The sequence below is a fragment of the Cheilinus undulatus genome, linkage group 12, assembly GCF_018320785.1.
Source record: "Cheilinus undulatus linkage group 12, ASM1832078v1, whole genome shotgun sequence".
Taxonomy (NCBI): domain Eukaryota; kingdom Metazoa; phylum Chordata; class Actinopteri; order Labriformes; family Labridae; genus Cheilinus; species Cheilinus undulatus.
In genome coordinates, this window is record NC_054876.1 from 18,682,525 (window position 1) to 18,705,501 (window position 22,977).

The 22,977-nt window shown below is 38.5% G+C and overlaps 1 protein-coding gene across 1 annotated transcript in view; it reads right to left on the reverse strand.

Moving 5' to 3' along the window:
- zzef1 (zinc finger, ZZ-type with EF hand domain 1) overlaps positions 1–21,722 on the reverse strand; it is a 64,937-nt gene extending 43,215 nt beyond the window's left edge. Inside the window, exons 1-15 of the mRNA XM_041800974.1 lie at positions 21,218–21,722; positions 18,630–18,774; positions 18,309–18,503; positions 17,479–17,662; positions 17,161–17,360; positions 12,740–12,950; positions 12,517–12,633; positions 6,755–6,933; positions 6,400–6,498; positions 6,197–6,288; positions 5,958–6,103; positions 4,961–5,066; positions 4,561–4,779; positions 4,045–4,136; positions 3,675–3,889 (exon numbers count right to left, since the gene is read on the reverse strand). Coding sequence (XP_041656908.1) covers positions 3,675–3,889; positions 4,045–4,136; positions 4,561–4,779; positions 4,961–5,066; positions 5,958–6,103; positions 6,197–6,288; positions 6,400–6,498; positions 6,755–6,933; positions 12,517–12,633; positions 12,740–12,950; positions 17,161–17,360; positions 17,479–17,662; positions 18,309–18,503; positions 18,630–18,774; positions 21,218–21,616 — 2,599 coding nt within the window. The 5' untranslated portion in view covers positions 21,617–21,722. The remainder of the gene's footprint in view (positions 1–3,674; positions 3,890–4,044; positions 4,137–4,560; positions 4,780–4,960; positions 5,067–5,957; positions 6,104–6,196; positions 6,289–6,399; positions 6,499–6,754; positions 6,934–12,516; positions 12,634–12,739; positions 12,951–17,160; positions 17,361–17,478; positions 17,663–18,308; positions 18,504–18,629; positions 18,775–21,217) is intronic.
- Between the last annotated feature and the right edge of the window lie 1,255 nt (positions 21,723–22,977).

A 22,977-nucleotide genomic window follows, 5' to 3' on the forward strand; every position in this document is an offset into this window, starting at 1 on the left:
AGACCCGTCCTCTGTACAGCGCGTGCACAGTGCTGATGGCATTCCATGTCGCACGAGTTTTTATGCGTCGGTATGTATGTGCGCGTTCGTAGTTTGCCAAATTGGGCTGACAGAAATTCTTTCATCACCTCTGAAGCATCTTCACACAGACACAGTGGCGCTACAGTTGGAATGGACACAGACTCTCAAGGCATTTTTTAATAAACGTACACTTTTTTAAGCAGTACTGTCTTCATGACAGTGACTAAAGCAATAACATGGCTATTTACTAATACCCCGGCATATGATATCACTCATTTCTAGCTGGAAGTGAATTTTAGTTGAAGCCTTTGTTTTCACACCTTACAGGCAAGAAGAGATAAGGCAGAATGAACTCATCCTTTGTCTCTTTTTTCCTCTCTCTCCTTCTCGCTCTCTTTCTCTCCGTGTCTCTGTGTGTAATACCTTAAATATATGACATCTTTACCCTATTGTACAAGGAAAAATTAAAATAAAAATCCTCAACCGTTATAATACAGCATCTATGAGTGTGAAGCAATGTCCCGTGTGCTTCTAAACAGATAAAGATCTGCCTTAATTATTTATATTCGCGTTGTGCAGCGCGGGAAAACTCTGTTGCCACAAGTTTAAAAACTCTGGTATAGCTCTGAGCGCCTTCATCATTTGCCAAACTGAAATGAAATCATAAGCAGGATTTCATTCATCATGTTGAAGCATCTTCACACACTGGCAGTGGTGCTGCTGGTGGAGAGATACACATGTTTTCAAGGCATTCGTTTAAAAACCTGCACTCATCACATGGTCCCATCTTAATGACGGTAATTGAGGCAATACCATGGCTATTTTTTTAATACCCCAATATATGGTATTACCATATTACCGCCCATTCCTAATTGAGACCCCATCTTTAAGCTAAACTAGAAGCCCAGAAGGCTGCTTTCTTTAACAACCAAAGGAGAAATGACTGGCTGCTCAATGTGGTCAAACGAGAGGAAACAAAATTGGGTTCTCTTGGAAATCAGGCAGAAAATCTGAAAAATATAAAGAGAAGAAACCAAAAAGAGAGGGCAATACTGAGAAGGCCTTCATTTTAAAGATCAAATCATTTCAAAAGTCAACATGTTTCGACCAAATAGGTCTTACAGTGAAACAATTGTGGTGTGGCCACACCTGTACATCAACTACATCCAAGGGAACGCAGTCGCATGAATGAAAGAAAAAGAAGCCAGGACAGGGCCTTCAAACAGGACCGGCAAATCAATCATTGCTGGCCTCTTCCAGGTATCAACCACAACCAGCAAGAGGTAGCAGCTCAAACCAGAGGAAGACAGGTTAAGTGAAAAATGTTTTTAAATGATTTGGTCATTATAATAAAGGTCATAATAAAGTATTTCCTTCCACATTTTTATATTTTTATGCATAAAGTGCCTGATTCCTTCTCTTGATGTCGTTCAATACATTTTTGTTGATACTTCATAAACTCAACATTGGTGTTTTGCTACGTGTGCTGTGACAAAGCTGAAATTAAGATATAAACAGTGGAACAGAAACAATTCTGCTGGACAAATATGTTAAGACATCAAATCCAATAACCAAAAGTATTGTTGTCTGCATAACATGATCCATATAAAGAGTTTACACATCAAAGAGCATGTACGGAAATGTGAAATATCTGTGAAACGCCTATATCAGCCTAACAGGATCACAGGATGTGACGACAGCTGAGGAAATTCAACGTGTCAAAGATAATGACAGCACACTTTTACGCCTCTATGATTGAGTCAGTCCTCGCTGCCTTTATCACTGCTGTCACTGCTAAGGGCAAGAGCAGGCTGTAGTTAATCATGTACTCTGCAGAGAAGGTGATCAGCTGCAATCTGCATTCTCTTCACAACCTTTGCACTTTCAAGACCCTCAGCCTGCATGCAGCATTATGTCTGACCCTTCCTTCCCCTTTCCTGGGTACAAAATGTTTGACACTCTTCCCTTGGGTATGAGACTGTGGACCATCAGGGTGAAACTCTCATGCCATAAGAACAGTTTCTTCTTTCATCATTTTGGGCCCCAGCACGGACTCCTTCCTAACCTAGTCACCTGTCTTTGGTTTGTGTGTTGAACTAAGCCTAAGGTCATTTTCTCGCATCACAGACAATACAATTTCTGAATCTTCTTAACAGCTTTTTCAGACGAGCAGCATGTTTTGCTGCTCGCAGCTGGTGCGTGTATCTGCTCTGGCACGCATCATCATCTCCCTGTTGTCAAAGCCCTGTCATTCTTCGTAAAGTTTGCCTCAATAAAACTTCCTACAAGTGAGCTGACCTAAATCAGCTCACTTGTAGGAAGTGACCTGTTCACTGAATCAGGTCACTTCCTACAAGTGACCTGATTCAGTGAACAGTTGAATCGTGCTGAGATATAATCAAAATAAAACCATTATGTGGAAAAAAAGGTAGTCTTCCAAAGAAATGCTAAATGTATTTACTTTGAAAAGCACAAACCTGAAGCGTACTTGCACTTCATCTTTCCTGTGACATATTGTTCTGATGTAGAAACAAAAAGCTTTAGAGGTTTAGAGAAAAATGTATTAAACAAGACACATTTTTGCATTTTGCTTTCATCTGGGTTGTCAAGAAATAGAGTGCAAACAAATTCAACTAATGTGGATATTAACATCTGTTAAAATGAGGTAAATATAGCTCTCTATCATTTTTTCAAACTATTTTGGCTGATTACTGAGCGCAGTGCACATTAAAAAAAGACGAGACCTCTATTCTGTAGATTCTCTGTGGGTAAGACGTGCGAACCAGGTGAGTGAACATGCAAACAAATTGAAAACACAATAGAAATGTGGGGGATCCAAAGCCAGATTTCAAGTGTTTTGAAAATGGTTTGAATACTAAATACTAAGAGTTACATTTAAGTTTTATATTTTTAGTAAATTCACAAAAAATATATATTTTCTCTTTCACAAGACATGGTATTGAGTGTAGATTACTGAAAATAAAATGATTTTTTTACTGTAGCATCAGGCTACAACATAAGAAAATAGGGAAAAGTGAGGGGGGTCTGAATACTTTCTGAATGCACTGTAGATGTGTCAGTTTTAGGGGCTGAGTAATGGAATGGACTTAATGAAAAATGAAAACCTATGACTCTGTTTGTATTCAAAGAATGTAAAACAATCAAAGGTAATAAAATGAATTGAAACTTAATGAAATTGATTTTTTAATTGGAAGTATCACACCTATTTTTCTATAGTATTGCTCATTTTCTAGATTTTTCCTTGAATGGTACAGGACGGGCTAAAATAAGCCACTGGCATTAGCCTATTCCTTTTTTACTGACTGAAAAGTTTTATGTAAAATGATCTTATTTGAGGGGTTTTTTTTGTCAACATGAATGTAACAAAAAGAATCATTATTTCATTCAAACATATTCTTTGAACATTTGAACCTACTTGGCAATAAACCTGGTTGTAATTTTAATGGCATCAGTACAGAGAAATTAAACCAGACACTAAATATCTAGAAAGATTTCACAGTCTTAGAAATCAATCTTAAGGTTCTAGTACTACCCAAATAATCTCTGCAGAGAAACCTGTCATGAAGCCATTGAAAAGGAAATTAAAAAAGTTTTTCTGCTTCCACTATTGTAGTTTTTAAAATGGTTCTTACCCTGGCAGAGATGAGTATACAGCTCCCATACTGCTCTCACAGGGTCAGATATAGGCTCTGAGTCGCTGGACGTGGACGGACAAGCTGCTGCCCCCTCAACATGTCCTCTGCTCTCCTCTGAGCCTCGGGACTCCAGCGGGTTAGGTAGCATGGGGAAACAGTTCTGCATCAGTTGGAGCAGCAAAACTCTGCTCTTCAGCACATCCTCTCCCTCACTGAGACAAGAAAAACAGTTGGATTAAAGCAAGGATCTCAGTGTGTCTAGATGTGTCCTGCTTACTGAATATCAGTGAGTCTGTCACATGGTTAAAAGTGCTACACAAAAGGAGAAAAACAGTAGGAGGAGGAGCGGGAACACACGACTACTCACATCTCCCTGAGTTTACTGTAGAAGCTCCAGAAAAGGTTCAGACCGAGGCCATTGAAGTCCAGAAGATACTTCTGTTTAAAGTGAGAGGCATCCTGCAGCAGGAGAAAAGGAAATAGTATTTAAAAAAATGACAACATCTGCATGTAGTTGGAATTCAAAATTACAGAAAACAAGAAGTTGTTATGTCTCGTAATTGCCACAAGAGGGCAGACTGAGCCCCTTTTAACAAGTAAATGAATAGTGAAGGGAGAAACAAGGAGATAAAAGAAGAAGCACAGGATCATTGTCATGGTCTCTTTTACAGATTGTACTTGTTATCTTGCCTCACTGTCTTTTGTTTGTGTTGTCTAGTGAAAGATTATTTTAAAGACTAAAGAGGCAAACAAAGGAGGAAGCTATTATTATGTGCCATTGTCACCACTGGCTTATGTTTATAAGGTTTTCTAAGAGGATTTCGATGTTTTCATCTTATGATTTTTAGTATTGTGGTGGGGATAAACTATGTTCAGTACTTACCATGTCTCGTGTGAGCTGCTGTATGAAGAATAGTGTTTTATTAAGTAGACAGAGGCCGGTGACAGCTTCATGGTCAAAGCTCTCCCCCTCTGGACTGAGGTCGTCCAGGTCTCCTAGCCTCTCTGCCCCGGGACACAGGTAACCACTGAAGGAGAGGGACTGCACGCCAAGACGCTCTGCAGAGTCCTGCCTGGTGCACAGGAACTTCACCATCAGGAACTAAGAAGACAAAAAGACAATTAAATCACAACACAAAACCCAACATGGGCTCAGTTTAGGATACTTTATTATGTATATTTTAAGAACACAGTGTTATGTAATGAATGCTTGATGGGGTTGAATAATAAATAAAGAGAGCAGAAGAGTAACTGCGTTGTAGTTTTGTCTGCATGTTGTGTACCTTTGCAACACGGCACTGCTGCAGCTTGATCTCCACATCGTTCCAGTCATCCTCCAGCTCGAACCAGCCAATAGGCTCGTCCTCTGACTGGGCTGGAGTCCTAGAACTGCAGGTCAGAAGACAGGGTAATGTGTTAGCCATTCACGTTAACAACTGCTGAAGACCCCCTGAACTGAGGAGTGGCTCGATTTCTCAGTAGGATTGTTTCCAATACGATTATTTTAATTTTCGAAATAAAAATAATTAATATAAAGTGAAAGCAATAACTGTTCGGATACCATGGCCACAGAAATTAAAGTAATAGGCAATTAAGACAGAGTTTAGGAGTTTGCCTCCAATATATGCTAGATTAATTTGGTCCTATGTAATAGATGTAGCGTATTGTTTTAACTTTGCCACTTTAATATAACTGATCATTAAAAAAATGGAAATTGTATCATTTTTTGGCACATGGTATCAATAAGTATCAAAGTATCAGACATTTTGACAATCTTTATACAGAGATAAACTGTCTGCACAAAAACGTATCATCTGCTTTTATCATAAACGTAAATGTTTTCTTTTTTAAAAAAGGGGCAGCCAGTTTGGTCTATTGCCTACTGGTAATTTACCTTCATAAGTTGTATATTTGCTGTGTACAGAAAGTACAGAGCAGGAGCTGATCATGGGCCTACTGACCTTCCCTTTTAGCCCTTGACCATCAATATCTAATCAGCGGGGCTGGAAAGTAACTAATTACATTTACTCACATTACTGTAACTGAGTCATTTTTATCATGTACTTGTATATTTTTAAGTACATTTTGAATTGTTGGGGGATTTCTGGGGGTTTGTTGTTGATGTTTTTGTTGTTTGACACATTTGCACCATGAGTGAAGTTATCCACTGAGTTAGGGTTCCTGTCTGTGACTTTAGGTGCTCTCAAAGGACATATAGTGCATTAGTATGCATGCCTTAGAGGCATGATAAATTGTAAAACATTTTAAAGGCACCCTTACCTGTCTTGTACAAACTCTTTGTAGGCTTTGTAGTCCCAGGAGTCATACTTTTTAAACCTCTTGAAATGTTTCTCAGCATCAAACGAATCCTCCTCCTTGTAGACAAACACCAAGCCGCATTTTGCTCCAATGGCTCCTTTTCGCACCTTAATCACAGAGATCAGACAGTTAGTGTCATGTTAAAAAACACCTTTATTGCTGCCAGTGACAAAATCAGTAGAGAGGAAAAGGTGCCTCACTTTGATCTTCATCTGAGTGACCTGGAAGTTACTCTGGTCTTCTGTTGACAGAATCACACTGGCCTTCTTCCTGCCACTTTCTGTGAGAAAACCTTCAGAGGGACAAAAACATCCAGATTTTATTAAGGCTGTGTGCAAAGTCAGGATAAAGTATGAGTCTGGTGCTATTATTCTTTATTGAATAAGGCTGGTTTCCATTATACCGTCTCCAGTGGAGGTTTCTGTGAGCATGTTCTCTGGTCCTGATTTCTCCTCTTTACTCTTCACATCACAGGCCTGCAGATGCAGCTGGAGGGGCTTCCCTGTAATTAGACATCCATCTATAAGACAGCACATTTTCACTGACATATCTAATCATCTGATCATTTTCCATGCAGGTTCATATTTCATTCCTCTACTCGGAAACATTGAACTGCAGCTTTGTAACAGAATTAGCAATTTTCCACTGCACACTCCACTAATGCATCTGCTCCGTGTGGACTAAGCACTTTCTCTTCCACGTCTGTGGTTTCAGATGTTGTCCTGTGAGTGAGAGGGAAGGAGGGCTGGTCACGTTACCGTTGCGATTAAGTAGTCGCAGTCTGACAGAGGCCATGGACATGATGAGGGCGGAGGCCTTGTACTCGGCCTCCAAGTGGTCGCTGATGCAGGACAGGGCCTGGAGCACCTTCGCTACGCTGCCCCGGGCCAGAGCGAAGGCAAGGAGGGTCAGCTCTGCGTCAGGACTCACACAACAACTATACAAAAAAAAAAGAAAAAAAGTTAGTTAAAGGACCTTATCATTTATAATCAGACACCCAAATACCTCTGTTCATACTATTTCATTAGTGATATGCTCTTAATGTCTCTTCAAATCTTAAAAAATATCAAAAATACACTTGTGTGCAAATACAGTCATGTGCATAAGTTTTAAACATACAAGGCACTAAGGATTCATCACATCACCCAGGGCACCTGGAGACAGCTGACAGTTTTTGGGCCCTTTTTTGGGGTCCACAGAATAACCAGGGGCTCATGACAACCATTTTATGGTATCCTAGGCTGTGCTAACTCGCTACAACCAGCTTTATTTCACCCTAAAGGTGTGGACTTTGTTAGTTTTTTAACAGATTATTTTCTCATCCTTCAATGTGCAAGGACATCCAGAGCATGACCAGGGTTCTGTCAATCTATGCCTTCCTTAAGCCTCAGTTTTGAGCCCAAACATGTCTAAAAGTTCTGCACAATACTATACATGTAAAACTACAATATTTGTTGCACTGTCCTTTCTATTACTCAGTGCTAGGTTGGCATCATACCAGAAATTTAAACTTCCGTTTGATATCAGGTAAAATAAAATAATTGATGCTTGTTTTGTGACACAGTAACAAGAATTCAGGTCTAAATGGTCAATAATGAGTAATTTTTATTTTTGATTATCAGAAAAATCAAAGGCAAACTGCACACTTTCTAAATAGCCAGAAAAACAAGCAAATATCTGGAAATGTCAGAGTTTTTGTGCAATTCAAACAGTTTGCAGACGGATTAACTCCTTTTCTGCACGTGTTTTATGATTTCTCAGTCTTTTTTTCTCTTTTTTTCGTATATTTATTACTGAGATTATAGAGGTTGCAAAGTTTTGAATACACAGTATCCAAAATGTGCCAAACCAAAAGTAATGGCAACTTTGGTCTAGGTTGCCGCAATTTACTCATCTACTTCATATTGTTGAAGCCAGATGAAATAAGGGCAGAATTTCTTCATGTAAAAAGGACTGTGCATTTTTTTTGTTGAAGATTTAATGGAATTCAATTAGATTATGAAGAATTATGGTGAACTAAAAACTTTTTTCAGTTCGAAGTCAGACTCTGTCAATTCATAGTTTAATTTGGCTGAAACTACTTTGAATCAAGATCAATGACAGAAGGGAAAAATCAGCTTTTTACATTTCTATTCCTGCTGAGTCTCAGGACTGGTTTGCACCTCCTTTATCAATTCTCTTTTTAAGAAAAAGGAAGATGTTACAACAGCATTTTGATAACTCTCTAGATCTATCTGGTGCATTACAACATAACCAAAGGGGAAAAAGTACATGACTATAGAACTCAAGAAAAAGTAGTTACTCTGGTTAAAATTTACTTCAGAAAATTACAAGTACCAGTCTATAAATTCATTCAAGTAAAAGTAAAAAGTATTTAATTCACAGTTTACTTTAAGTACTGACTACAACAAGAGAAAAGATCTCCAACCAGGTTGTTCAGATAAAGCCACACCTTTATAATAAAGTACCGGGTAATTTTGACAGTATTAATTAAACTTATATGGAGTTAGATTTAACACTTTCAAGTTGTCTATGTTAGTCCATAGTGCATATAGTTAAACTATTCTTTGTAAACTTAAGTATTTTAAAATATATGTGCCCTTTAAGAACACATAAAGTCACAGTCAACGACTCTAACTCAGTGGATAACTTCACTCATGGTGCAAATATGTCACATCAAATACAGCAATTCATCAGTCTCATGAGCAGAAGAACCCAAGCACGGATCACTCACAACAGGCAACATCTAAACACAACTAAACACATACAACACAGTTCTAAACACTTCCAAAGAGCATGATGGGAACTCTACCCATACTTCCCCCCCCGATTTGAAATCCCAGTGGATGGAGCTTAGTTCAGCTGACTGTTTACAGAGCTGAACTAACACTGGTGGACCAACACCGTCAATTAACTTTAACACTGAAGACCTTTTCACTGAAAATGGAGTTGAAATTATACTTTAGGAGTAAAAATCAACTTTAAAATGTTCAACCCAGAGAGATCAACACTCCAGTTTTTGCTGTGTACAACAGCTGTTCTGGGATGTGATGTGGAATCATTCCCTCTGTGCATGCTACTGTGTAGTCAACAGAGGAGGAAAAAGGGCAAGAGTATTGTTCTCAAGTAAAAGTACCGTTACTGTGAGTCTATAGCCTGGTCTGATTTGAAGATGTACTCAGAAAGTACAAGAACCCAAAAACTATTCAATAGTTTGAGTAATGTAATTAGTTGCTTTCCACCCCTGATCAGAACAAAGACCTACTACTGATAATACTGTCAAACAGTCATTGCCTATCATCTGTTCTCAAAGTCTGTTTAAAACAGGAAATCAATCAAATTGGGGCAAGGGCCACTATTTTGTATTCTGTGGCCCTGGTTCACAACAGGATCGTGCAGCTTTTACGCCCTCTAAACCTCTGCAAACGAGTCAAAAAGACAGCTTCTACTTCACAAAATGCACACAAACGGTTAAATACACCCTCATCTGCACTGTAGTTCAAACAGTGAATCTGTACCCTGGTGCTGTTCACCTGTATTAAAATGAGTCATTATGCATGTCATTTAGGAAAACTGGCTCCTTTCTATGCAAATCAGACTCTGCAAAAAGTGTCAAATTGACAAACACCAGCACAAGTGAAGCAATAACCATTTGCTGAGACCAGGTGTTTACTGCACTGTAGGATTAATAAGACAGGGCTGAGACACATTTACCAAGGTTAAATTCAAGCACCTTCAAGGCATGCTTTTAAGCCTACATACAACACATTTAACATTAAAATATGATTTCATTTCCTCATCATTTAAAAATGGATATCTTGCTTTTGACAGCCAAAATGGTGTTTTACAATAGCAGTCTATAGATTAATGTCAATATATAATGAATATAAACATTTGACAAAGCAAATAGTATGAGTTTTAATGACTTCTTCATGAAAGTATAAATGTGATGCACTGTGGAAAATGATGACTGATGCCTCAAGTTTACTTGCTAACTGAATAATATTCCTCTTATTTAGATGAATACAATAAATGTTATATCAATTATTTCTATATTAAGACCCTCAGACTGATTTTATCTCACCACCAAATCATTCAGTCAAATAGCTGTTTTTATCACAAGAGGCATAAATCAAATTTCAAGCACTTTCAAGAAGTTTATCTGAAATCCAAGTACTTTTCAAACTGTGGAAACAACATTAAAACTGAAGCATTTTCAAGGAGATCAAGCACCTGCACAAACCCTGAAGAGATGACACATTTCCATTGATCAGGAAAACCTCTGTATGACCTACAGACAAAGGATCAGCGGTACTTTATCATCATTATCAATATAAACAGGAGATAAGTTGGTCTAGGCTTTCAGCAGCTCAACAATTCATCCACGTGTGGAGACGGTCTGGAGCCTTTACGCTCAGTAAGGATGCAGGCTTGTTGATTTTTACTTTGAGTTTTTCTTGTTTGCTTCATTCATGATGAAACTTGTATTAAAGTCTGGCTTCACTCTACACCTGAATAAGTTTTTCTCTCCTTCTGGTCCATTATCTTCATCTAGACAAAACTGTGCTCAATCAGTATGAAAGCACGGCTGAGTGCTGAGTAAAGGTGTAAACAGCCCTTTTCCACAAACTGCACAGAGCAAAACCATTTTTTAGGTGCTTTCTAACAGAGCAGGGGAATTTTAACACAGCTTTTCAAAACATCCTGGTTTATTTTGGATGATTACATTTTACTTTGCACACAGAAACAAAATTATTTCACAAAAAACGAAACTATCAGGGTCAAAATTATTACCCTCCTTTAGAACTGACCTTTTTGTTGAGCCCCAGTACAAACCACTGTTGTGCAATGACAACTCCGCAATGCTCAAAGCAGTAAAATCAAATAAAAACTGAGGGTTATCTTCATATTTACACACAGTATAAAAACTTAAGTAAGGGCCTGAGCTGTCACAAGAAAGCATCACAGCAAAAACAAAAGAAATCAGTTTAGACTTCAGGAAAGGAATTGTTGATGCTCACAAAGCAGGAGAATTATATACAAAGTTATCACAGCATTTCAAAGTGTCAAGAACTGATGTGAGAAGTATCATCAAGAAATTCAATGAGAGACACACAGTACAGAACAAGTCTGGCAGAAATAGGAAGAGAAAGATTTCAAAGACTCTGGCAAGAAAACTAGTGAGAGATGTGTCTAAAGACCCCAGAACAACTGCCAAGACACTGGTGAAGGACTTAACCAAGTCAGGAATTGTAGTCTCAAAGACGACAATCACTAAAGCCCTGCACAGGAATGGACTGTGAGGTTGCAGACCAAGAGAAACTTCTGCAGAAGAGACACCTTCAAGCCAGACTGAAGTATGCTAAGGACAACTTGGAGAAGGATTATGAATACTGGAAGCATGTCCTTTGGTCAGATGAAACTAAACTAGCTCTTTGGCCATCGAGACTTTGCTTATATTTGGAGAAAGAAGAGAGTTAAATAACCCAACAAACAACTACAACAAATGATTGCCTGCTGTTATCCAGCAAAAGGAGACACAACTGACTATTAGCATCAGAGGGGCCAATAATTTGGAGACTGTTAGATTTTGTTTTTTTGTGAAATAAGTTTGATTCTGTGTGCAAAGTAAATAATGCAAGCTTTCAAAATAAAACTAGGATGTTTGTAAAAGTTTAGCAGCACTTGGGACATACTTGAAAAATGAAACTTTCATAGGTGGGCTAATAATTTTGTCCTCCTCTGAGTATTTAATAAAAACTAAACTACACTTGACTGTACTCTGTCACCACCTTGTATGGCTGCAACAGAGTCCATCTGTCCCAGCGAGTTTGACAGCCCTTTCTGTCTCTGTGCAGTGACCATAAAATATCTTTATGATGTGGAGAGCTGTAGATTTGGTTCATTAGTATGTCTTTAAAATCTTCAGCTGCCATTGTTTCTGCTGCTGTGTTGACTGTCATACCACCACATGGGCATATTGTATCTTGCATCTGCAATGCATCAGTTCTGAGGACATGCACAGCTGATGCACCAAGCTAATACATGGGACACATGGCAGTCACAATATATTCACATATGTGTAGCTAACAACAAGTTCTTCTTCAGCCTATGACAACTGAAGAATTGAATAAGGTCCTGTATCTTCAAGATAAAAACATGAACTTGGGCAAAATAGTGTGCAAGTAAGCCTTTCTACCTGCACATCTCTATGTTTTAATTGAGCTCATTTCCCACTTGAAATCAGCTTACCTGTATTATGTTGATATTTGTAGAGAAATAGCCATCATGCTCCTCTGACATCTATACTGAAATATTTCCTATGTTTAAGTGAGCAGAATATTCAGGTTATGCTGTTGCTGTTGATGCCCACCACTGAAGGATATAGAAAATAAAATGAAGTGGAAAAAGTGTGTCATCCTCCACTGAATCAATACTCTGACTTTGGCCTGTTCTCACTCTGATGATGTCAGCATTATGAGCTCAGTGATGAGTAAGTGTGCTGATGTAATCATCTTACTCTGCTATCCTGAGAAGAAATCCATCCACCTCCTCCAGGATGTTTAGAGAGAAGAACTTGGGGAACTCTGTGGATGATGGCGTTAGGGACAGTGGTGGCATGTGTTGTAAGGCTTTTCTGAAAAAAACATCACATGAAAACCCTCAGAAACTCAACCACAGCAGCATCGTTTCCTTCAAAATAATGCACATGATAAATACAAAATCACAAGTGTAAGTCTTACTGCGTGCTCTGAAGGACGGTCTGAGCCAGCGCAGGGTTCGTCTCCATGGATGCTGTGACCAGCGAGGTGAGGAGAGACAGGTACCAGATGGCCGAAGCATCTGACACAGACACCTCTTTACTCTTGGTAATCTGATAACCCAGAGTCTTCAAGCCATGAATCCGCGTGTCACATCCGTCACTCAGGCACCGCTTAATGTTGATTTGGATGTCTGGGATTTGTTAGACATGATGCAGTTAGCTGACTGATGGATTTGATGATACAAATATTTGTTTCACAATTCATTTTGAGAATAAAAAGCCAGAGAGGCATACCACAAAAAGATTTAGGGAAGCAAAACGCATACTGATGTAAGACGGGATGTATTAACCAATTAAAAGTCTGACTGCAACTAAAACTAAATTTTAACCTGAAATATTAAGAAACCTTGTTGAATTTGACTGAAAACAAACTGATTTGCACCGATATAATCATGCAAAGGGCGGCTTTTTAATACAAACGACTTAACTATGTCTCACCTTGCCTATGGCTGTTTTGTACACTGTCAGCTTATTCTGAGCAGAAAATGACGGCTGCATTTCCACAAATGTAAGAATGCACAGATGCATTGATCCAGCGTTTGTAATGGCAAATATTGCCTTGTCTACAAATAATGTGGCATTAACCATTGCCTCCTTGGCGCCTTCCTGTGGAGGTCTTCCAGGCATGTCTAATTGGGGGGAGACCCTGAGGCAGATCCAGAACTCACTGGAGGGATTATATATCCTATCTGGCTTGGGAGCACCTTGGAATCCCCCAGGAGGGACTGGAAAATATTGCGGGGGAGAGGGACGTCCGGGTTGACCTGCTTCGCCTGCTGCCACCGCAAACTGACCCCAGGTAAGTGGAAGAAGATGGATGGATGGATGAACCATTGCCAAATGTTTAACTGTCTGTCTAATCAAATTGATGCTTGAATCTAACATGCCTAGCTGTTGAATCAAACAGAGAGACAGAGAGATTTTTATTGGGCAGAATAAGTGACCTGTTGGACAAACTCTCATCTGTTTTCATATTCAATCATAAGAAAATGTTGGCACCACAGGAAGAAGTAATGAAAAAACACTGGTGTAAGCATTGGCCATTGGCTAAATTGTTGAACATTAGTATCGGTATCAGCTCTAACATTCAAAATCAGTACATCTCTATTAAAAACTTAGCAAAGGTTTCAAAACAGCCAGTACATAACATCCTACTTTTAGGCCCCCTTCTGTTAGGGTACCAACTATCCCTATCCTACCCTAAAGTGTGGAGCTAGACTTACACCCCTGCCTACCAAGTAAGGGTATGGTACAGGGTTGGAAATTAACTTCTTCTCCTGCCTGCCACTTTAGCCGGTGGATTCAAAAATCACTCACATTTTTAACAAGCCACTTTATTGTTTACAAGCAGAATGATGAGATGAGGTGTAACATGAAAATCAAGAATTATAGTTTTTAGTTTCAGTGTTATAGTTCAGTATTCTAGACCTTGTTTCTCAGTAAAGATCAGTAAATTAAGAGGGAGTTAGTGAACCAATTATCCAAACTGTCACTCATTTCAAACTATCAGTTTGTCCTATACCCATCCATGCAAATGTTTGCAACATGACATATGGGGGCACCATAAATTCATGCAGCATTTTCCTGCATTATGAGTGTCAGACTCAAGAGACTTAAATATTTTATGCATGATTCCTGCAACCTCATGCTGGAATCCAGGACTTTTTTGACTGTCTTGGAATTAAAACTAGCGATACATTGGTTTAAAAACACCTCAAGCAGGTAGACCAGTTCCTGCACTAATCATATGATACTGAATCAAACCATCCCAGCACACAGCTGACGGTAGACATTTGACAGCAGCTCTGACACAAAGAGGAGGAGGCAGGGTCCTTTGGTCAATCTGATCAGTTCTCGTCATAAAGTTGGTAGAAACAAGTAAAAGTGAGACTCAATTCATGCTGTTTACCACCACAAAATCATGATGTTATGTTACTTTTATTTGCCTACATCAGTGGCTGGTAGGTTGAGCAAATTCACCAGACACAGCTCAAAAATAAGAGCATTTGGCTGGTGGCGGGTTCTAATTTTCTGTAGAAAGCTGTGGAAACGCAAGCAAGATGGTGGTTTACGGGACCAAACTGTGCTGAACCAAACCAACTGCTTGGTGGAAATGCACCTGAACAGCTCATCCCTGATGATAAACAATCAGTTTGATACTGAGGAGGATTAGGGCCAAGGGTGAAGGAAAAAATAATGCTGTACACTTTAAGATCCAAGTCGAAATGATAAGAAAAAAGTTTAAGTAACGAGAATAAAGTTAAAGCTTATTACTATAACAATTTTGGTAAATTTGTTTACATTATCCCATCAGAATGCATCACACCAAACACTGACGTTCCAGACTGATTCATGAATTATCAGAGGTCAACAGGTAATACATTTCCTGTGGAAATAGTTCTGAAGCCAGTAAGAAACTGTGAATCTTGACCGCCTCTACAAAATGCCTTGTATCAATGAAGATGTGAAACTACACAACAGAACTGGATTTAACAACAAACAAATTTATTCTCTTTTAGCTCATAAACTCAGTGGGGTTTTCTAAGATCTTCTGTTTGTTCTAGTAACGAGCTTTGACTTTATCCTCAAAACTTAAGCTTTTTTCTTGAAAGTGTATTTCGACTTTCTTGAGATCTCAACCTTTCTCTTGCCTTTTCGACTTTATTCTTGAAGTGCACCGCATTATTTTATTCTTCACCTGTGGCCCAAATCCCCTTGTGTAGTTTGAAGTACTTGCAGTTGTGACATTAATTACTGAACTATTCTGTAATGCACTGCTCACTTTTTCATTATTATTTGAACCTTTGCTAACATCTACCTGTTAGTACTCAGAGCTGACAGGCTCTGCAGATTCTCACTTGATGTTACATAATTCATAAGTACAGTTTACTTTTAGTAAAAATAGTGCTTGTGAGTTACAGTCTTCTCAAACCAACCCTACACCTTCTTCCTAAACATATCACTCTTTTGCTTCAAGAAAGGTTCAACATATTGAGTGCTATCCAAAACATCTAAATGTGAGTGGGCTGAAGACTATTGAACAGCCAGTCTGCACCAGTGCTGACTTAGCTTATAAAGGGCAGATGCAAATAGAGATTAAGAAGAGAATATGACATTTTTCTGAAGATGTTAAGGGTAACTTCAGCAAAAAGTTGCAGCTAAAATACATCTTTCCTGGATTTTTAAAGAATGCCTTAAGAACAACTATATAATATTTCAGACCTTAATATTAGAATATATTTCATTTACTAACTTAAATACTGTGCTAAAGGGCAGTCATTATGCACACACAGTGGCATTTAATTCAGGATTGGTAATATAACACAGTATGTCAAATTTAAATATAATAACCCTACTGAAGCTGAATTATTCAACATCACCTCTAAATACCAACACACCACTTTTTAACTGAAAAAGTGTCCTTTGAGTTAAGTGACTCTTTAATGAGTCTGTCTAACAGACAAGTATGTTGACCAGTGGTTCAAATCCTTTTTAGAGTCTCTCCTACTTAAATCTTTCAGAAAAAAAAATTTGAGTCACCACAGGACCCACATAAAAGGGACAAACGTGTCAAATGCCTTCAGATTTGTTCTTAACTCCCTGTAAACATTTTCATAAGCTATCCAGTACATGTTGATTCCCGATTTTATGTGCAAATCATATTTTGAGAACTTAAGGGCAGATGGAGCCTCACACTCCCACTAAGTTGGACTGGACTAAGGATATAGATGTAGGTTAAATATTAGTTGTTTGAAATTAGACCAATGTTCCAAAGAGTGTAAGGAGTTCATCCTAAAGCTTGCTGCTGTTTCTAATCTCTACACCTTGATGAAGGGTGCTTCGTTCAGCTGTGGGTGGTATTTCAAACAGATTTCAGTCCATAACAGAGCAGGACTGAGAGGGCTTGAAGGAGGTCTGTAAAAAGGTTCTGTTTAGCTGAAAAATTTCAAGTTAAGGGGCCAGTATATCCTACTGGCTTCGCTAAAAATCCCTTTGAGACCAGAACGAGAAGATGGAAATCCTTGTTTTAACTCCCTACATCAGCTAAGAAAAGAAAAAACAAACAGGTATCTTGCTAAAATACAGAAACATTGGTTAAATTTAATCCCAGGCAGGGATTTTTGAAGGCAAATGAAAAAGAAGCTTGCCTTTCTTTATTAGCCACTAAACAAGTGTATAACTTACTAAAGCTAAAATGCGTCTCTGGAAAGGACAACATAAACTGATCTCACAAGAGGGGTGCACATAACAGGGTTAGGGTTAGGGGTATTAAAAATTACCAAAAAATATTATCAAAAAAGAACCCTAAACAAAGCAGACAGACAGACAACTGATACTCACAACGGTGTGTGATGTTGGCGTTTTCCAGGAGAGCTACGTAGCCCGTAACATTACTGGGGATGCGGATGTCTCTGATCTCCTGCAGGGAACATCGGTTCCTCCCGACAGCAACAGAGACCAGCTGAGGCATGTAGCTGTGGTCATTAGAAGCCACAGCAATGGCAAGACGTCTCAGAACCACATCTGGTTTCATTTTCAATCTGGGGATAGAAAAGAGATGAGTCTCTGGCTCGAAGCAGATCATACAAGTTGGGACAAAAGTCCTCCTAGGATAACACAAGGAAAACTAGTCAGATTTTATAGAGGATAGGTCCTTGCCTTATCCAGTGTGAGCGTGCACTGCCGTCCGACTGCCAAAAAGACGAAGTTTCCCCATTAGTCATCTTGTTTATGTCGGCGACGTTGGATGAAGCTTCGATTGTGCTGTAGCACTGCGTGACCACCTTCACCTTGTCCACCTCTGGATCACGGTCCAGCTCTGCTCGGTACTGGATATCCATATCTGAAAGAAACAGACACAGATTAGGAGAGTCCCGGTGTGGCAGCGGGAGTTACACAATTTAAGATGCATGTTAAACTTAATCGTACTCCTGAAAATCACCTTGGAAGACTCAGAAACGTAAAGTTTAAAGGCTTATGAAGCAACTTTCAGAGCAGATTTTTAGGCCAAAACAAACGATCTCTGTGGGCCAATCAATCGGAATCAAAAAATATTTCTCTTAGAGTTTATTTGGATGTTCTCTGATTGTCTTTTAAGGCCAAAGTTTGGAAAGGTTAATCATTATCCTTCAGTCTTACTACTTTCATGCCTCCAAATGTGGTGTCCCTCAGTGGGCAGTGCTGTCTTGTTTCCCTGACACGGTAAGGGTATTAAGGTTGGAAGGGGAGGGTTTAACATGAAAAATTAAACATATATAAAACATGTTTGAGCCTCTGATTAACACATAAACAAGCTGAAGGTTGTGCAATCAAATCAGCATGAACAGGGAGCTGAAAACAACAAACCCAGAGAGAGTTTTATTTTTTTGGGAGTCATTACTCCACAATACATTTTGATAGGGTATACTAGATTTGTGCTTAAATGTAGAATATCCCATATTAAGCCTTCACACTGATTATTCAGGTTTTATCCAAAGTCTTCTATTCACCTTTTTCCTTCTGCAAGAGGAACTCTAAGTAGTCCTGGACCACGCTGGACCTCATGGTGCAGATACTGTTGTAGCCCTCTAGGATAGGGAAAGGTATGGCACTGCTGGGAATACGATTCCTGTGCAGGAACTTAAGGATCTTAGAGGCATGTGCCCCTAACCGGTCTTTGGTCTTGGAGAATATGTCAACAAAACCTATGCAAAAGAAAAACGAGAAAGAGAGGCCACATACACAAGGTTAGCTCTTCTGCATGCTGCTGATAACGACTATTCAAATGACGCTGGCCTTGTGCATCCAGGTAACCAAATCAAATCTCATACCTGGAGTTAGGGAGCATGCCTGAAGCTGTCTTATCACATGACTTAGCTCTCCCTTTAGATTAGCTCCGTTGGAGTTCTTCAGAGCAATCAGCATGCTCTCAACGTCCACCACACCATCCCCCTCTGCATCGAACTGTCCAAAGGCCTGAGACACAGACAGAAACAGTTTATATCATGACACCTGAGATATGGACACAATTAAAAACAATCCTTTGTGTGGCAGACAAAATTCTCATTATTTATTTTCAAGACATACATATTTATGTCTGCTCAGTGAAACACCTTTTTATTTTACAAGAACAAAGGTAGGTATGAGCTTTAAATCATATGAAGGTGTGATTTTCACATGAACCAACGTGTTATTCAAAGTGTGGCTGTGACATTCCATGTCTACCTACACAAAGCCAATTGCAGACTAAAGTACACATTCATTGGTTTACCCATTCATCTGCAACCTTTGCTCAAACAACGGATGTCACACAACAGACAACAAAAGCAATATGTCATGCTTACAAGAGGCCAGAGCTAAAAACCCAGTGACAGCTAACCTGACAGGCAAAAGGGACAATATGACAGTGTTTTTACCCGTACACACCCTAAAGATTATGAAGTAGATTACAAGATATCAGGTTTTCATTATAGACTTCATGATGTAATCATAGCTCTTAATCAGTAATCAGAAATGGGCATGGCTGTAAACACTTGGGATGGAACAGGAATAAACATGACACTCATAATAATGGCATGTGGCTGAGCGATAGAGACCAAAGATTGTATCTTATAGCTGAATGGTGATTAATGATGCATATCTGGATTTACCAGATCAAATAACCAGAATTACAAACTTTGATATGATTCCACTAAAAATCAAACAATATTGAAACGTGTTTGATACCACAGCAACAAAAATAGAACTTAATATAGGGTAATTTTAAATCACCAAAAACTGAATAAAAGCACAATCAACATTTCTGTATATTTAGGTTGTCATATTTTCCTATATTCTTAAATACTATGTGTTTCAAATGCTAATATCTCTGGGGATGCACGATATTGGATATTTGCTGACATCCTACACACCAAAATTACTCAACCAGGGTGGCAACTTCGTGTGCCTTGTGGCATCATCAAGAGTGCATTCAAAATGCTTTAAATTCAGCCAAGAATTACCATGAATACACCAAACAATAGCTGTTCCAGCGGAATCATAAAAATTGTCTCATGTGCCCCTTTCCTGGAAATGAGTCAGTATACGGTCCAGCGAAAGAATAAGCTTATGTCTGGAAGTTCTGTGCAGGAATCATGCTTTTTTTGCTTCTTTTGTTCAGTTTGGCAGCTTTGCAATAATGTCAAAGTAGTTTTAAGGTATGCATGTCTTTGGTGAAAATATAGGTTTTTCATAGTTGGAAGAGAGTTCTTTGGATATAATTTCGATATCTAAATATAATTTGGACCTAAAACTTCAGTCCTTAAAACACACAATTTAAAGTTTAAAGATGAACAAATTTTAGTCCTAAAACTCACTTTTAAATGTTGAATAAAGAGGAAGACTTGAGCTGACATAAGCCTGTTTGTCCTGCCTAAAACTCAACTTACTTATCTATTCATATGGCCAATATTTACAGTTAATAAAGGCAGATTTTGATAGCAAAAACATTGGTTGCAAATATCAGCAGAAATGTTCATACTGTCAATACTGATAATATCGTGCATCTCTAAAAAATCTCCATTATTCTAAACACCAGTAGTATCAAAAATACAGAAACTTAATGAACTTTAGGCCTATTTTTTAGTAAAAGAAAGACAGCATAACTGCACAAATATCTGGCACGTATTAGGAATGGACTGATTATTAGCCTGGCTGATTATTGGGGCTGATATTTGGAATTTGGCTGATTATGGGTATCAGCATTTCACCTTACTGATAATCGATAAAGTTAATCAATAAAAAAAATGCTCTACTTTGGTTCCACTGCTAAATGTGTTTTCCCCTCTGGCTTTACTTTCACTCTCTACAGTCTCATTAAACGTCCTGTATACAACACAATCTGATTGACTAGTCATGTGAGTACTAGCCAATCAACACTCAAGCCTGGGTGCCACCAACACAATGAGCTTATGTCATCACTTCCTGTATTCCTGCTGTTACTGTGTTGCTCTGTCAATCATGCTAATAGTTAGGGCTGAGTTGTTATCCTTCATGTTTTGGCAATTATACTTTTGCCAAATAAGGTGCATTTTGTATGTCATAACAAATGCACATTGGTTCCAAATATCAGTTATCGGTCTCATGAACTACTAATATCCTACATAAGATAAAATATAATGAACATAATTCCTAATTTAGATTTCTAACAACCATGTGATCAGTTAGCATCTTACTGTTCATTGGTCCTATTGTAAACAAACATTTTACTGATCATTAGGCCTGTAAACTATTTTTAATTCGATATTAACATAATCTATATAGACATGAATGTTTTTGTTTTGATCTACAGGTTATTTCAAAGTATATCTGAAAAACTCTACATGTTGCCTAGCCCCGTAGAGACATTCCCCATGTTGGAGGCACGTTTCTGTCTGTATACCTCTTCACATTCATCTCTGGGGGCGTCTCTGCTCTCCAACATCTCACAAAACTGTTCCACATTGACAGACTCCTCTCCTCGGTTTAACCGGTCCTCCAACCACCGCACCAGGACTCCTTCATTCCCTGCCAGGACAGACTCCTGAATGGCGACTCCTGAGTCACTAATACGAGCCGCAGCTTCTCTTAGTTTCACTTGCTCCAGGAGGACCCCGGGGCTAGGTGGTCCGCCGGTGGGCACAGGCAGGTTATTCGATCCCCTTCCGCTCCTCCCAGAGCCGGAGCCTCCGCCGCCAGTGGCCGCAGAGGCCGGACTGTCTTCCGCGAAACCGGGACTCTCCGTTTCTACGTCTTCCTCGTCGCCGCTGCCGCCCCCGCAGCCACTCTCCGCGTTTCCCATGTTTGTTTCACCGACCAACGGCTCCCCCGAAAATCTCTGCGGCCCACTGGGTGTCAATTTTGAGAACCGGTCTGTACACAGACCTCTCTCTAACCTACAGCTAAGGCTCTGCCGTTCACTACTACCGCATTGACGTACAGTACGTCAGCTTGGCCAAAAACGTCCTTTGCGTAATATTCTGCGCATGCGCTGTAGGGGGTTCACGATGAGAATATCGGCTCTATTTGGCGAGTCGGATCATTTGGCTCAACCTAGCAACAGCCTGGTTTTTCAGTTCCCAACTCAACTCTTCACTTAGTTGCTTTATAATTTTTTTTAACTTAGTCAGTTTTTTCAGTGTTTTGAGCCTTTACTTATTTATTCTCATGATCATTTTCATGATTGTATACCCAATCTTCACTTTTTTTAGAACAATGCAATGTTTGGTAATGTCTCTACCTACAGAATGCTTTTCACATTTTTACTAATTGGTTACCGTTTTTTTCTTTTATTCACAACGAGTAAAATAATAATAAAAAAGAAGTTTTTCTTCTGTACCATACTATTAAATTAAAATTATAAGTACTGATATAGCAAGCAAAGTCATTGTTGTCTTCAAAAATAACATCTAATAGATGAATGATAAATTGACACATATCTTATCATAGCATATGTATGATGTGACAATACAAATAAGTGTTGTGAAAAATATGAAGATTTTATGTATTTCTTGCTAAAAAAAAAAAAAAAAAAATACAAAGTCTGAAACAGTTTTACAAAACTTTAAACAAATTTACAGCAATGAAAACATTTAAACATTTCAGGAAACAAATTTACATTTACAAAAATAACAAAACAAGTTTACAATGAACAAAAATACTTTTACAAAAGATGAAACAAGTTTACATGTCACAAAACACTTCAACAAATATTTAAAATTTCCTATTAAAAAAATTACAAAAGACAACACAAATGTATGATGTACAAAACACATTTTCAAAAGATTTAACAAATTTACATTAGACAAAAAAACCTTTGTAATAAGAAAAATTACAATTAACAAAACACTTTTGCAAATGGCAAAACAAATTTAAATTTACATGCAAATTTCTTTTTTTTTTTGTGCTTTGTTACGTTTTTTTTATTTGTCAATTTGGTTTGATAAATGTTAATTTGTTTGTGAAATGTTACATTTTTTAATCATTTTAATGTTCTTTCAAGATTTATAAAGTATTTTAGACGTAATTTCTTCTTAGGCCACTGTTATCTCTAGATTGCACAAACAAATGCATTCGTAGGTTGGCCTTTTATTATAGTCCTCCCACCCACTGAAATAAGGGGGTAAAATCGAAGTCGCACTTATCAGCATGCACAAAATATCT